The sequence below is a fragment of the Dunckerocampus dactyliophorus genome, chromosome 5 (genome assembly GCF_027744805.1).
Source record: "Dunckerocampus dactyliophorus isolate RoL2022-P2 chromosome 5, RoL_Ddac_1.1, whole genome shotgun sequence".
Lineage (NCBI taxonomy): Eukaryota > Metazoa > Chordata > Actinopteri > Syngnathiformes > Syngnathidae > Dunckerocampus > Dunckerocampus dactyliophorus.
Window position 1 is genome coordinate 12452370 of NC_072823.1, and position 15344 is coordinate 12467713.

The 15344-nt window shown below is 39.0% G+C and overlaps 1 protein-coding gene across 5 annotated transcripts in view; it reads right to left on the bottom strand.

Annotated features, from left to right (window-relative positions):
• mical2b (microtubule associated monooxygenase, calponin and LIM domain containing 2b) overlaps positions 1–15344 on the bottom strand; it is a 45988-nt gene that overhangs the window by 12018 nt on the left and 18626 nt on the right. For 2 of the 5 annotated variants that reach the window (XR_008570437.1, XM_054776673.1), the window contains exons 7-22: positions 15124–15224; positions 14151–14408; positions 13960–14075; positions 13114–13240; positions 10568–10652; positions 8561–8708; positions 7625–7824; positions 6322–6401; positions 5963–6031; positions 5672–5797; positions 2913–3047; positions 2430–2834; positions 2231–2332; positions 2033–2125; positions 333–504; positions 98–171 (exon numbers count right to left, since the gene is read on the bottom strand). Coding sequence is in view for 4 of the 5 variants with exons in the window: in XM_054776673.1 (XP_054632648.1) it covers positions 98–171; positions 333–504; positions 2033–2125; positions 2231–2332; positions 2430–2834; positions 2913–3047; positions 5672–5797; positions 5963–6031; positions 6322–6401; positions 7625–7824; positions 8561–8708; positions 10568–10652; positions 13114–13240; positions 13960–14075; positions 14151–14408; positions 15124–15224 (2291 nt within the window). In the remaining variant the exon portion in view is untranslated. Of the gene's footprint in view, positions 1–97; positions 172–332; positions 505–2032; positions 2126–2230; positions 2333–2429; positions 2835–2912; positions 3048–4006; positions 4172–5671; positions 5798–5962; positions 6032–6321; positions 6402–7624; positions 7825–8560; positions 8709–10567; positions 10653–13113; positions 13241–13959; positions 14076–14150; positions 14409–15123; positions 15225–15344 lie in introns of those variants that run through there. The other 3 variants (XM_054776677.1, XM_054776675.1, XM_054776676.1) reach the window with 3 other exon arrangements.

The window sequence follows — 15344 nt, forward strand, 5'->3', positions numbered from 1 at the left end:
TTATATAACTCTATAGTAAAGAAGATGTCATGTTAAGCATTGTTAAATTACTGTATGATTAAGTTATTGTGGTACAGTTATAGTAGTAATTTCTTACCTTTCTTTTCCTGAATCTACCAAAGTGTGTACTGGATTGGTGTTGGGCATAATGCATTCTACAGTAGAACTTTGCTGGAAAAAGAATGCAAACATAGTACAATAAAAGTACTTCAACATCTCCTCAAAATGACAACAAAACACAACTACCATTAGCATCAAAAGTGATCCATGTTGCAATTTAGGTAATGATTTACACATGCAATGATTCGGACTGACAGTGAGTCAAAGCATACCCTCATGTGAGTCAAAGGTGTAGCCACCCAGACGGAGGGTGCAGTTACAGACATCACAGCGGAAACACTCTCGGTGGAAGAAGTAGCCCTCAGCACTCAGTCTTTCCATCACGTATACCCGCTTGGCGCAGAAGTGGCAGATATCACTGCCTCCAAATCCACGCCCAACGCACTGAAAGGAAGAATAGACAGAGAAGGTTAAACTGATGCTTTGGATTAAACTTCATGTTCCAAAGGATACATGTTAAAAACAATCATTGGTCTTATACTCCTACAAATACAGGGTCAGGCAAAATGATCTGACACATTTGTAGGTTAAATAAAAGGCAAATAAAAGGAAAGAAACAAGTACAGAAAAGTACATATAATGCCATTCTGTTTCATTATGTTTTAAAAATTACATCAGTCAAATGGGATCCATTATTGTCCACACACCCATAACAACCCATAACAAGATGGTGTTTCGAGCTGGTACGGGATCATGTCTACCGAGATTGAAGTGCAAACGGAACGCTTGTTGTGTTGCAGTTACAGATTTGTTTGTTTCGATAAACGTTTCCACAATGAAAGCGCGATGCTCACCAGTCCAATTCATGGCAGCAACTGAACATTATAAAGAAACAAAACAAAATGGCATTATATGAAAAAAATTGCATTATATGTACTTTTCGAAAATAAAAACATTAAAAACACACACATATTTACCTACAAATGTGTCAGATCATTTTGCCTGACAGTGTATATGTATAACTCCTGTATATCCATTGACAGTCCTCATTTAACACTGCAGACCATACTAGCATTCAAGTTGCACAGTTAGTAATGCAGAACAAAAGCTACTGAACACAGATGATGAAAGAAGGAAAGATGGACACATTGAAGATAAATGTACTACAACTGAAAAAGCAAGTTTTGCTTGCACTCGCACTTCATTTTTCCTTAACAACAACTTGTAGGAACTGTTGAAAAAGTGGAACCCATCTTTTGGAATGGGAGACAAATTGAGGAGTGTGATGAATGACAATCTAAGTTGGAAACATTTTAATTTCTGAAATCACAGGTGGTTAATCTGTCAAGCATCAGTCACACACACAAAAGTGATGATAATGGTATGTCCTTGTGACAATTGCATTTAATAGAAAAGGCTAAGAAGGCAAAAATGAAATCTCAGAACTAAGACAACCAGAGTTACAGCTACAGTATCAGCACGCCAATTCAACATTATCTTCTGATTTCTCCAGGTGCAGCAGAAGTAACTGCGGTGAAAAACGGTTGCTAAGTGTCGTGATTGGCAGCCACTTTGTAACGCACATTACTGCCACCCAGTAGACAGTGGCACAGTATCATAGGTACATCAGCATCACTACAATCGTTTATCGTGCCTCTTTTATCAGTCAAGCATGTTAATTTGCATGCCAGTGTCAGGCATAAGTGAGCATCAAGCTGATCCTGTAATGCAATAGGTAGAAGATGCTTTAAGACATACGTTTTTGTTCCAGGTACCAAATATTATTAGATGTGAAAGCATGCACAATGCACAGACAAAAAAAGAAAAGTTGCACAAATGACTTGGAGAAGCTCCACAACTTTTGCCTAGTTTTCTTTGTGTTTAATTGTGCAAAATGTGTAGCTTTTGCCACAAAAAAGCGAAAAATGCAATTGAGGGTTAGATTTCTGTCCGCAATCCACACACATCTTACCGGAGCAGCATTGGGCCTGTGATCTGTCTCATACAGGATGGCCAGTATTTGGGCTTTAGCATTTATGGCCGATGACACCCTTCCAACTGTTCGCTAATATCGACACCAAGCAAGAGAACCACATGAACAACAGAAAAATAAGGAAAATCACAAAAAGGAAAGAACAAATCTGGCTTTAGGCTGGGTTTTAACTGGTACCTCTTTACTGTAGCTTGCAGCTCCGGTTGGACAACTCTCAGAGCAAATAACTGATTTTTGAACAATTCCTTTAGGGGCTTCAAGATGACAACTTCCATTGAACTAAGACATACACCAGAGGGAAGATGAGTGTATTAGATACAATTTGCTGGCCCTGTCCTATGGCGTAATACATGTTGACAATCTATCCATCTGTTACCTTCACATTTGCGTCACATTCACATATGTGGCTGTTAGATCTCTCACGGGCACTTTTGTGGACATATTTATTTTCAAGCCTGCATTCTGTCCCTGCATTGTCCTCTGACAGTGCACAAACTGGACCTGTTGAGAAGCTGATTTCAGGAAGTGGAGATGCAATATCCTGGCTCTCATTAGAGCAAGACATTTCAGTGGGGGCTAAGCTTGTAGAGGGGGAATCAGCATGACAAGAGTCAGAGTCAGCATAAAACAATGGAAAGGGAGGTTCTTTCATATCCTTGCGGTCAAGAGGAGAAATGGGGGCAGGGGAGAAACCAGCTTGTACAGTGGGGTCAGGGACAGGATGAACCACAGGGTACATGGAGGTGCTCTTAGACAGAGGTAGAGAGGTAGATTGTTCATCCTAGAGAAGAGTCACAATCACATAAGTCCCAAATACAGAGGTACCACGCATAACACTCAGGTGTTTGCAATTCACAACCTGTGCCTCTGAAAGAGAGCAAAGAGGAGGAGGTGTAGGTTTGCTGGAGCAAGTAAATGTGGACAAAAGGAGGACAGCTCTCTCCTTTATAGTCTTTTTGGCAAATTCTCTTGTAGATAGTCTCTCAGCTTTATTCTGCAAAGTGGAGGAAGAGGAAAGAGGAAAGATTGCTTTAAGGAAACAAGTATTAATGTTCATTATTATATATGGGTAGTATAGTCCGGGCAAATTCAAGCTTGTTCAGTGCAATGGGCTGGTAGCGTGAGGCAATGAGGGAGAACGACTGCCACGCTGAGAGTGGGAGCATGTGGCGGAAAATGCTTTATTGAGCCACAGAAGAAACACTTTCCAGTAAACCGCGGTGTCCAAAGTACGGCCCGGAGCTTGTTTTTTTAACGGTTCGCAATGTATTCAAGAATTTTTTGGAAAAAGTGCCACAAAAGATAATAAAAGGCTTCAAGGGAGAAAGTTGCAATCTTTCAAGATATCAAATTAATACTAATAACTATTTGTTTTGTTACATTTTTAGAAACATTATGAACATTTCAGATAATTATTGTGACCATAATTCTCCCTCTTATCAATATTGTCTAAATAAGTTCAAATTTGATGGAAATATGACATTTGTCCACTTTGTAGACACAAAGTACAGTATACACATATACAACGCAAACATTAACTCAGCGTTAATGAATAAATTGCATAATATGTCACCCATAAACTACACTGAATTGGTTTTAGCATGTTTAATAAACAGGTAAAATATTAAGAATATCAAAGCAGCCTCACATTCCTAATGTTTTTCTGCATATAGGCCTATAGGAAAAAAGTTTGGACAACCCTGCAATAAACACAGGTAGATGGAAGGCTAAGGAGGCTATGGTAAAGGGGGTTGGAGGATATAAATAGTAGTGAGTAATAAATTATATAAACCTCTAGTCAGAAAGGCAAATGGAAAGTTGATGTAGATATGAACAATGAATGCATCTGTTGCATGATAAAAAGAGATCATTTTGGACAAACATCTCAATTTCTACTGCACTACATCACATTCCTGAAGGACAGAGTTGCCAAAGATTGCAAGGGGAGCATACCTGCCACTTGGGTTGAGGGGGGGGCAGAGTAGGAGAAGGAGGGGTGTCATCCTTGGGCTTTGCAAAGCGGGGGTTTTCACTCTCCTCTTCATTTGAGAGAGGAAGTAAGGTGGAGGAAAATGAAAGAGACTGAGAAAAGGATGGGTTAGGTAGGTCATCCTCAGGCTGATTAAAAGAGGAAGGGGGGAAATTGAAATGAAAGAAAAAAGAAAAGGAAATGAAAGATGTGCAGGGAAAGCTCAGATCATGAAACCATGTGCTATGTGCATGTGTACACAAGCACACGTATGTGTACGTACACTATGTGTATACAAGCTATAGCTTTCTGTGTCTGTTTCTGTCGATGGCTTAAAAGAACCTATCCTATTTTTAAATAACATATCAATTCTCACAACACCCAACAAATTCTGAAGAAGTCCCAAAGGAGACTGTACTTCCTGAGAAGACTGAGGAAATTTGGCATGTCCACCACAATCCTGAGTTGCTTCTACAGATGCACTATCGAAAGTGTCCTTACCGCCTCCATCACTGTTTGGTACGGTAACTGTACAACACGTGATAGGAAGGCACTCCAGCGGGTGATCAAGACCTCACAGAACATTGTTGGGGCAGCCCTCCCCACACTGCAAGACATTTATAAATCTAGAGTCCTACGAAGAACACACAACCTCATCAAGGACAGCACACATCCACAACACTCACTATTCACACTCCTACCGTCAGGCAGACGCTACAGGAGTTTGAAGTCCAGGACCACAAGGCTGGCAAACAGTTTTTACCCACAGGCCATCAGGCTCCTCAACGAAGCACTCGCACACGCCGCACGCAACACACGCACACACTCATAGCACTTTATTTATTTATTTATTTGTATTATTTACTTGTATTAATGTCTCGTCTGTTGTTGTTGCTTAATTTATTGGTATATATGTTTATGTGTTTATGTTTCTTATGTTCTTATTCTTTCATTTGTTTTCTTTCTTTTCTTGGGAGAATGAACAGAATAAGATTTTCATTGCATGGTATAACTGCTGTTTTACCATGCACATGACAATAAAACTCTCTTGAATCTCTTGAATCTCTTGAATTGGATTTTTAAATTAATGTTGTTTGCGTTGTGAATTTTGCAACTGTGTAGTTATTTTATTTACTTACAGTTGCAGAATTATTTAATATTACATTTATTTTCAAAATGTGTCAACTTTTAATAGATGCTCAATTAACAGAAATAAGACGTGAGCATTTGAAAAACTTACATTGTTTCAGTTTGGTTGGTTTACTGCAAGCTTCTTCAAGTTTATAAACTTTGAAAATAGACAGAATTTACAATGAGGGCTTAATAATATTGAGTGCAACTGTACATGAAGCAGATATTTTCAACTTACTGTGATTATAGAAAACTATGAATACATTATATCATTCCTTAACCATCAAAACCAATTCAAAAGATGCTCAAAATTATTTGACTGTAAGATATATTTTAAAGATTAAGGTTAGGTTTAAGATAAAATATTTTTCTGCAGAATTAGTTTGCTTTTGAGTGGGTTGCAAACTGTAGTTTATTCACTGGGGGGAAAAAAAACAAAATATAAAACTCCATGCACTCAAGCGCAAAAGGTTGCCATCCAGTGTGTACCTGAAAAGTTGAAAGTGTGCATGTCCCACCTTGCTGTGCATTTTTTCTGTAGAGTTCTCCTCAAATTTGGCCAGCAGCTGCGTTGCCATGGAGCGGACCCTGTTCTCCCGCAGTTCCTTGTCCTCACCTGCTGAGGGCGCACTGTGACAGGATAGCTGATTCCAGTGAACATGAGTAAGACACCATAGTGGAGACAGAAGAAAAAGAGGAAGGGGGGAAATTGAAATGAAAAAAATCAAATGTTAGACATAGATCATGACTTATATTTAAATAAATGTAGGGTATTTCTGCTTCATCGCAACAGCAAATGATTCATTTACCTCTGTGAGGTAGAGGTTACCCTTTCGTCGTCTCTTATTCATCGAATCATCGTGTATTTTTTTGTCATCCTGTGAGAACAAGCACAAAGGTCCTTAACAGTAAAAGTAAAAATAAATAAATAAATAAATATTTTGCGTCTATCTGGAGGGTGGGGCAAGCGTTCTTTCATTTGTATATGACTTGTTACGGACATACTGTATGTTCTGGCCAGACTTTAGCATATCTAACCAAGCTTTTAGTTTAAGAAGAGCAATGACCGTGCCATCAAACTTTTCACCCTCAGAAAAAACACAAATGGACACCAGCTGTAAAAGTCATAATATCATATCAGTTATAGTATAATGGTATGTTACAGTACCCTTGGTATTCTCTTCCTGGGGTGGCAGACATTGCTTGGCGCTGATTGTTCTTCGCTATTCTCATCTGTTTCTTTTGCTCCTGAAATGTAAAGGAACAAATTCAAACATTATATTACATTAATTATGTAATTAAACATAATTAGAAGTAGGTTGTTGATTCATGTAGAATTTGCAACTCGTCACATATTTACAGTAGAAGTAAGCCTCACACTGACAGTCACGTCTGTTGTGACTACCTCGCGTGACAACTGAAGTTTCAAAGAGAAGTGAGTGCAAGCAAAACTGTATTTGGCATTCATCAACAAAGAAGGGAAAAACCTGGGGCCAGTCCCATAAATGTCAAACTAATGGAAATCTCAATTTGTAATCTAACACAACAACAACAAAAAAACTGGCCATGTATTGAAACTGTTTGCATGCACACACAATGCTATTTAGAACGTGAGCCAACTGCCAACAAATCACACTTGAAACTCAAAACTAAAAGGAAAGACAGCGTCAAGCCTGAGGCTCCAAATTAGGAATATTCACATTAAAAAGGTATTAGCCAATTATAAGGCAATCAAATACTCAAAGCTTGCTGGTTCTTGTTGAGGAGTATATGCACGCCAATATGCCAGTGGGTGTACATACACTCATCATGGAAATGAATGTTGTCCACGTTGGGTCTTTAATGTTTTTTTTTTTTTAAATGTCCTAATCGGTTGGAAACCGATGCATTCACGCATACGTTACATCCCTATCAGTCCTCTTCCCTCACGCGCAATGTTTGAGAAGTACAACGTTTTTCTGTCGCACAAAGCTGAGTAGTAATACCAATCTTCCATTCATCGATTTTCTACACCACTTGTCCTCTTTAGGGTCATGGGTAAACTGGAGCCAATCCGAGCTGACTTCTGGCAAGAGGGAGGGCACAATTTCAACCACTGGGAGAATCTACTAACTATGCGCCCATCATGTTAACCACTGGGCCACCGTGCGTCTTCATACAATCAATGATCTATTAATTAACTATTAATTATAATCCCATTTGTTGTCAAGTGCAAATTGCGACTAATAAGACAATATTCTGAAAATTGGCCACTCTCTGTCTCAGGGTGGTGCCTCTGTTATTTAATGAAATGAAAAAAAATCTAACATAATTGATCATTTTTATTAATTATATTTTATAGCCATCCTCTAAAGGCCAATAGTTGGTACTCCATGTTGCCCCAATAGCATTTTTTGGACTGAGGTAGAGAGGGAAAATGAGAAAAAGAAAGGTAATAACATATTGCTGAGAGGGTTTCTTGTTACTCTGACCTTTTTTGCTTCCAGGTGAGTTCCAGAAGGCTTCGTAAAATTTAGACAGGTATAAAACCATGAGCAGCTTGTCCGGTTCAGCCTCCAAAGCCACCTCCTTTCCAGTCGTCACTGGCTGAATACCAAGCTGATGCTCAGCAACGTCAAAGGCCAACTGATTGTTTGCTGCTACGTCATCCTCATTAAGGGAGTCATAGTCACTGACATGGAGAGATAATCACAAAGACATGGTTGAAAATATAATGTAGCACCCAGATATGGCTTAATGAACATCATTCATCTGTCATTATGTTACTTTATTATTTCTACAGTTTCATAGTATTGACCAGCCTGTTGAAATAAACACAGTTCAGACTCTGCATACTGTATTCCAGCTCACTCCTACAGCTTTGTCAGAAATCACTGTACCATACTGATCTGCATGACGACAATGATCAACTAGGGTCATATTATTTCCCAAATCCCCATGGGCATATGAGGTTGTACACAGGAATGGTTGCGCACAGAGGCAACTTTGCATTAGGGTCATGGTGGCATTTTCCTACCAGCTCCTAAAGTAGTCCTGTTTAATTGCTTTCCAACATGTACTTTATATTAGAGGGGGAAAAAAAAAGCGTCATAATTTTAACCTCAACCCACCTCCACCCCGTAACTCGTAAAGTTTGGGCTACCACCAAATATTGAAGAAAAATACTAGACTCACAATTTCTATTCTATTATTCTACTATTTCAGGCAGCATGAAAGGATTAACTGCTGGAGCCAGTATCAGGCAGCTTTTAGTGAACAAATGACCTCAATTTTGATCCTCTGTGACTTGTGTTATGCGTCTGATCTGTTTGTGCGGTTTGACGAGAAGCAGCACTGAGTAAAGACTTTGACTGCTACATTAGTTTGTCACATTAAACGTTAACACGATAAAACAAGGGTGTTCTCACATGAGTTCGGGCCTCTGCCTGTGTATGAGGGCACAAAGGGCTAGGCCGCTCCTCCAGGAAGATGTCAGGTTGCTGATGTTAACCCCTCTGTAGCCCTGAGTCTGTCTCTGACACCAGGTCAGCAGCCGGTCAGGACGCACCTCAGATTCTGCATGAGAGGTAATGTTACGGATACAATAGATAGCGTGTAGCACCTGTTTGTCTCCAATTAAGCATTGAGGATAACAAATTACAAATAGAGGCCATGTATACTGGATATTATTATACTGTATATTGCTTTGCCGTATTACACTCTCGTGTGTTTGTCATACATGGAATGAATCCACGTAGCGTTCCCCTCCCTGCAAGCACACTCATGTCAGGAATGGTAACGTTCCTGACTTTTAGGCTTATTTTGAGTGTAGCAATAACTGGCAGGAGGAATGATTACATGAATTTAACATGTACGTGTTGGATGCATGTGCATTTATTGTGCCCGAGTACACCTTCTGCCACTGTGTTGGGCCAGAGAAGGAAACATACTGTACATACAGTATCTCGCCAGAGTAAGTACACCCCTCACAACCAATTTATTATATTGTTTCTTCTCAAGGGAAAATACTATAGAAATGAAACTTGGATATAATTTCTGTAGTCAGTGTACAGCTTGGAAAGTAGCCATATCTAGTGTGAGCACCATTATTACCAACAAGCCTTAATCCACTTAGGCATGGAATTCACCAGAGATGCACAGGTTTTGATTGGAATCCCCGTCCACTCCTCCATTATGACATCACAGAGCTGGTGACTGTTTGACACCACACCACCTAAATTACGTTCAGGTCTATCACCTTCACCTTCCTCTCAGCAAGGCAGGTGTCGTCATTGAAGTGTATTTGGGTTTGTTATCCTGTTGAAAAACTGTGATGCTGCCCATTTTCCAAAGGGAGGGGATCCTGCTCGACTTAAGAATGTCACAGTACATGTTGAAATGATTGTTTCCCTTGATAAACCACAGCTCCCCAGTACTGGTAGCACTCATGCAGCCCCAGATCATGATACTACCACCACCATACTTGGCTGTAGGCTATACACAATTATCTTGGTACTCATTGTGCTTTGTCTTTCAGTGATTTTCAGCTGTACATGGACTACTCTAAAGCATATCAAATTTAATTCATGTGGTATTGTCCCTTAAGATATACTGTAATAAAATGTTTTCTGAAATGTGAGTCATGTGAAGTTTTGTACAGTATGTATACAGTATACAGCATGGAGTGCTCACAGCAGCCAATCAGTTCTATAAGGTCCCAAGCATGCTTAAGCACACTACACATTGCAGAGTATGAGTGGGGCTTAAATGCTCTCCTTCCCCCTCCTAGCTAACCTTCTTCTTCCCGCCTCCAGGTCATGTTTGTTCTCTTGCACAAATAATCACAAACTCATTTCAGCAAATATTAAAGCACTTTTGAATGCCCTGCTGCCTAGAGCAGCACTGGAAACATCCCACAAACTTAAGCATAAAACAGATCAGCACCTGTGAGGGGTATCACTTCACCATTTTGGTAATGCAATCCGGCTGTATTGTCTTTGACGAGGTGTGTAATCTAGTAATCTGAGGTTCACTATGATGTCAACATTGCATTCAGTATAACCATATTGAGTAGTTTTTAACTTGCAGAAAGCACAGTGTTCATAGCTTTTGTTAAAAAGGTCATTTTTTTAAAAATATAAACAGGTATCAAACTCTGTCAATTAAAGTCTTACAGCAGACTTTCATGTAGAATTAAAGGTGTGGCTAGGAATTCTTACCGTTTCTATGTAAATGTGTCTACAGTGGTGTAAGCACTCAGTTATCACTGTCGTGCTTTTTTTAAAATTGTATTTACGTTGGTGTATGTTAGTTATGTAGGTGCCAGGAAACACAACATCAGGACTTTTTATCCCAATGACACAATACATAAATACATACAGCACATTGTAACCTCATCACATTCACAATTAGTATAAACAGCTTATCGGCCTCACCTCCTCTGGAAAGGTTGACCGGTCTACCTATGTGCCGTTCATAGCGATTTGAGTCCCACTGGCCATCACAGAACAGGTGGCGCACCTTAGAAGTACAAAGTAAAGACAAGAAATGAGATGCTCCCTTCATATGACAATATATTCAAGGGTTCTATGGATTTGACATTTCAAAATTCCAGACATATTCCATACATTTTCCCTAGACTCAGTAAATAGATGTCTATCATCACAGCTTAACCAACTAATCAACAATATTTTGGTATTGGATAAAAATGTAAATATCCTTTGAATGTGAATGTTTTTTTAATTTCCTTAGTAATCCATGAAAGCAGCCATATTATCTTTGTGTTTTAGGCATAAGATATTCACACACATCAGCTTTGACTTTGGTAAACAGTGATTGACATTTTTGCCTCTTTTCTGATATGTTGCTGAACAAACCAGTAACCGTTTGTGTTTGGTTCATATTGATTTGGTCCATCTAGGGCCTAAGCAATTACTTGATTAATCGAAAGAACAAGTTTCAGATTAATCGACGTAGAAAATAATCTTGCAAATAGTTTCTTGCAGTTTGTGTAATTATTTAATTATTATGAGTCTAATAATTCTAAATATGTATGTCATTATGTGAGGATATAATTTCCAAATTTTATAATTTCCATGAGATTACAGATTCTAGCTAGGTAATGTAGCGCATACAAAGGACTGGAGGAGGACAAGAGCAGAGTGCTGGCCATTCAATTTGTCAATCTTCCCATGCTTTCCAGGATGCGTCACCTACTGTGTGCTCTCATACAAACATCTTTGCTGCCCTCGCAAGCGACTTAGAATACATGACTTGGCGACTTACAGGCCAATTCCTCTGGCTAGTGTACTATCCAAAGTATTGGAATGGATACTTTTGGATAGGCTTCAAGAATACATAAGAACCACTGACAATCAAGGTGGTTTCAAAAATAAACACAGCATAGACTTGTGCATATATGCACTGAAAGAAATAGTAAGTATACAAGACAGAACACTACGATATTTATGTGTTTTCTGGACACATCCAAAGCCTTTGATCGATTAAATCATGGCAAATTGTTTGTCAAACTACAAGAGCGAGGGGGTCCTCCATATGTGATAAAGATTTTACATTTCTGGTATACACATCAAACCACTGAAACTAGATGGGGTAAGAGCATATCTTTAGCCTTCCTATTGGCTAATGGGGTCCGACAAGGTGGAATATTGTCACCTGTTCTTTTCACTTTGTATATGGATGATCTTTACAAAAGATTGAAAGCGTGTAAGACTGGATGCATGGTGGGGATGAGTCTCGTTAATCATTTGTTGTATGCTGATGACTTAGTCGTTGCGTCTCCTTAGAGTGCTGGCTTACAGCACCTGCTTAGGATCTGCTCAAATTATGGTATGCAGTATGACATTGAATTTAACCCAAAAAAAGATTGTAGTTATGATTGCTAAAACTAAAGAGAATCATAAGCTAGATTTCCCTTCATTTTTTATGGCGGACAAAGTGCTAAATGTGATGAACAAAGTCAAATATTTGGGTCATATTATTCTGAATGATTTACATGATGATGATGTGCAGCGCCAGTGCTGTAAACTGTAAGCACAATCCAATACGCTGGCATGTAAATTTCACATGTACAAATGATGTTAAGAAAGCCCTTTTTAGGGTCCAATGTACTCCACTCTATACAGCTCATTTGTGGTGCAGTTACAGTAAAGCCAAAATGAAAAAGCTTCAGGTGGCATTTAATGACGCATTCAGAATTTTGCTCAAACTTCCAAGGTGGACGGGTGCCAGCCATGTTTTTGTAACTAGCAATTTCCCCCTTTCATGCTGTGTTAAGGAATTTTATGAATAAATTTATGCAGTGATTAGTTAATTTAAAACATTGTAATCATAATAGCTTGCTTGAGCCATTCCAGAGTGACACAAGGTATTCCTCTTGTTTTTGGAAACATTGGAACAAATGCCTGTAATTATTTTAATTACTCACTCAGCTAACAAGTTAATAAAACAATATTATCCAACAATGGACATCAATGATTACAGAATATCTGTGTTTTGTGGGGGTTTTTTGGAATGTACTTTGCTATAGTGATATGGACCTGTGTGTCTGCAATCAATGTTCTATCATACTTGCGTGGGAACCCTCTATATTGAATCTAGAAATCTCTGATGAGGGAGGAACATTTGCATGAGACCAGTGCTTCTCAAATAGTGGGGCGCCCCCCCCGGGGGGTGAGAACTGTCAGGAGATGGCGTGAGAGGCAGGGAGGACTTTCAATATTAGTGCAGACCTGCCAACATGTATCAATTTCTCGTACTCGGCATGCAATTTGACTCTTGAATATGCTTATATGCTTCACTGCTCTCCGTTTCATTGCATTTCACTGGTTTCAGTTTCAAATTCAGTCTGTACAGTACAGATAAATAGATATTATCAGTTTCTCAATATGCTTCCTAAACATGTCTGGCCCCCAGTGAGGGCATGACAGAAAATAATTGAGAACCTCTATATTAGACTGACCTGGTGGGGGCGTACACAGGTGGAATTTAGGTTGGGATAGCGGGTTGCGGGGTCAATGGTATACTGATCAAAGTTTTTACTGATGTTCTCTGTGGTGGTCTGAGGCAGCAGCCGATAGATGCTTTCCCTGCGGAAAGATACAACAAATAACAGCAGCACATTTTTTTAAATACACTGCAGCCACTGCAATGTTTTGCAAAGGTATTATTCAAAGAGACATGTGGTTTAACTCTATTATATCTATAAATCAGGGCAGTCAAAGGCACCGTGTTAACACAAATTCTGTTTAACCTCACTATTTTGTAGTTTGGAGAAAAAGGAGGCAATGCCATTGGAACATGTGACATGTTGATGTCCAACCCATTAGTTGAACAGACATGGCTTTAGAAATGGGCCTTAGGCTAAGTTTGCCACATCACTCAAATGTGAATGCTTAATGGACCAAATACAGGGACCATCCTTACAATTACAGCAAGGGATATGGACAACCGTTATGCTAAAGAACAGAAAGTTGTGCGTTAAGTGCGTCAAGTATTGAACATGTACATTCAATCTCAAGTTAAGTTCACCTGTAAAGTTTATACAGTAGTACATTTTAGGTTGAAATATTCCTAACTTTTTGTGAGTAGTATAAAAATCGATTCAGTTTTTGTATACAGATTTACAGTTGAAGATTGACATTTGATCATTTTGGGGGGGGGTGGGTAAATAACCACATTTAAGAGAGTAGATGATGAATTGTATGTTGATATGCCTTACTACATTTTTTTCTCCAGATAAAAACACCACAGTTGATCAGATGTATCATCTTATTTCTTAGAGAAGGAAAAACTATCTCACACAAACCTCTCAGCCAGTATCTCCAGAGGGTTTTTGCCTTGCGCAAATCCCTTCACCATCCAAGCTGTGTCGAATGCCGCCAGAAAACCCCGAGCACAACCTGTACCCATTGGCCAGAAGGGCTGCGAAAGGGGAGCACGTATCTTTTACCACACACACAGTATCAAGTGAACACTCATTTCCACTGAAGATTATACCTCAAGCAGACTATCTCCCACCAGTGCAACCAGCAGCTGATGTCCATGTTTCTCCCTGATCAAGGCAGCATTCTCTGAGGCATACATGCTGGTGAAGTCAAACATTGCTACGTCTGGCTGCCCGTAGTGGTTGATGGCGTAGTCCAGGGATGGTAGCTGGTAATTTGTGCCGAAGTCAGCCGCCTCACGGGCATAGGAGAGTAATGCTTCCTGGTTTACGTTGTGAGTGCTTAATAGACGCTCCGTTTCTATGTAATCCTGGCCCAAAAAAAACAAACAAACAAAAAGTTTAAACAAAGAAAAAGCAATGTAATATTTTAAGGGCATGTCAGTCACTATATTACAGTTAATAGTTATGTCTGAGATTAGACAAACTTGTCAATTAATGTTTCCAACTAAATCTACTTTTAAGTAAGATCTGAAGTGAAATTAGTAATTAGTGTGTAATTAATCCTGCTGATTGATCAACCAATCCATGGCATGCACAAATATAAGGTCTTATTGTCAAGCGATAGACAGGAAAAAGGTTTAGTAATGTTTACAAAAGTGTTTAAAATAGCAAGCGTGTAATGGTTTACCATCAGGAAGCAGTTTTATCTTTACTTGCTTTTATCTAAGAACAGCAGCAACAACATTGTGAGTCAGCAGGACAGCAGTCATGAGTGACGAGCTTTAACATGTCGCCTTGCATTTAGGAAGCAATCTCCCGAGGTCACTCCGGAAATCATTTTAGGTTGTTTGAACTTGTTACCAGAGTCATATGTTTGTACCATACTTTTAATCATTCAAGACTAGGAATTTCTGAATTGGTTTGGAAGAATGTTTACCTCCTATGTTATAGTTTGAAATTACAGTCAAAAACAAATAAAATGCAACATTATTGTCCCTAAGAAAACCAGGGCATAGTAGACAGAAAGAATAGTGAAATTCAATGATGATTTTCATGTTATTGTGTAGGAACATCTGAACTTACATTAATAATCACCCCTTTGTCCAGCAAACTGTGTTTCTTTGCAGTCATGACAAAGTAGTGGGTGTTGTCTTTGTAGTAAACTATATTCTCCAAGTCAATTCCTGAAATCATGAGTACAGAAGGACATGTAATACGTAATATGATTGAACATGCTCTGCACAATATTCAGGTGAGACCATCACTTTTTCAAATCAACTTCCAAGAAAAAATATATATATGAA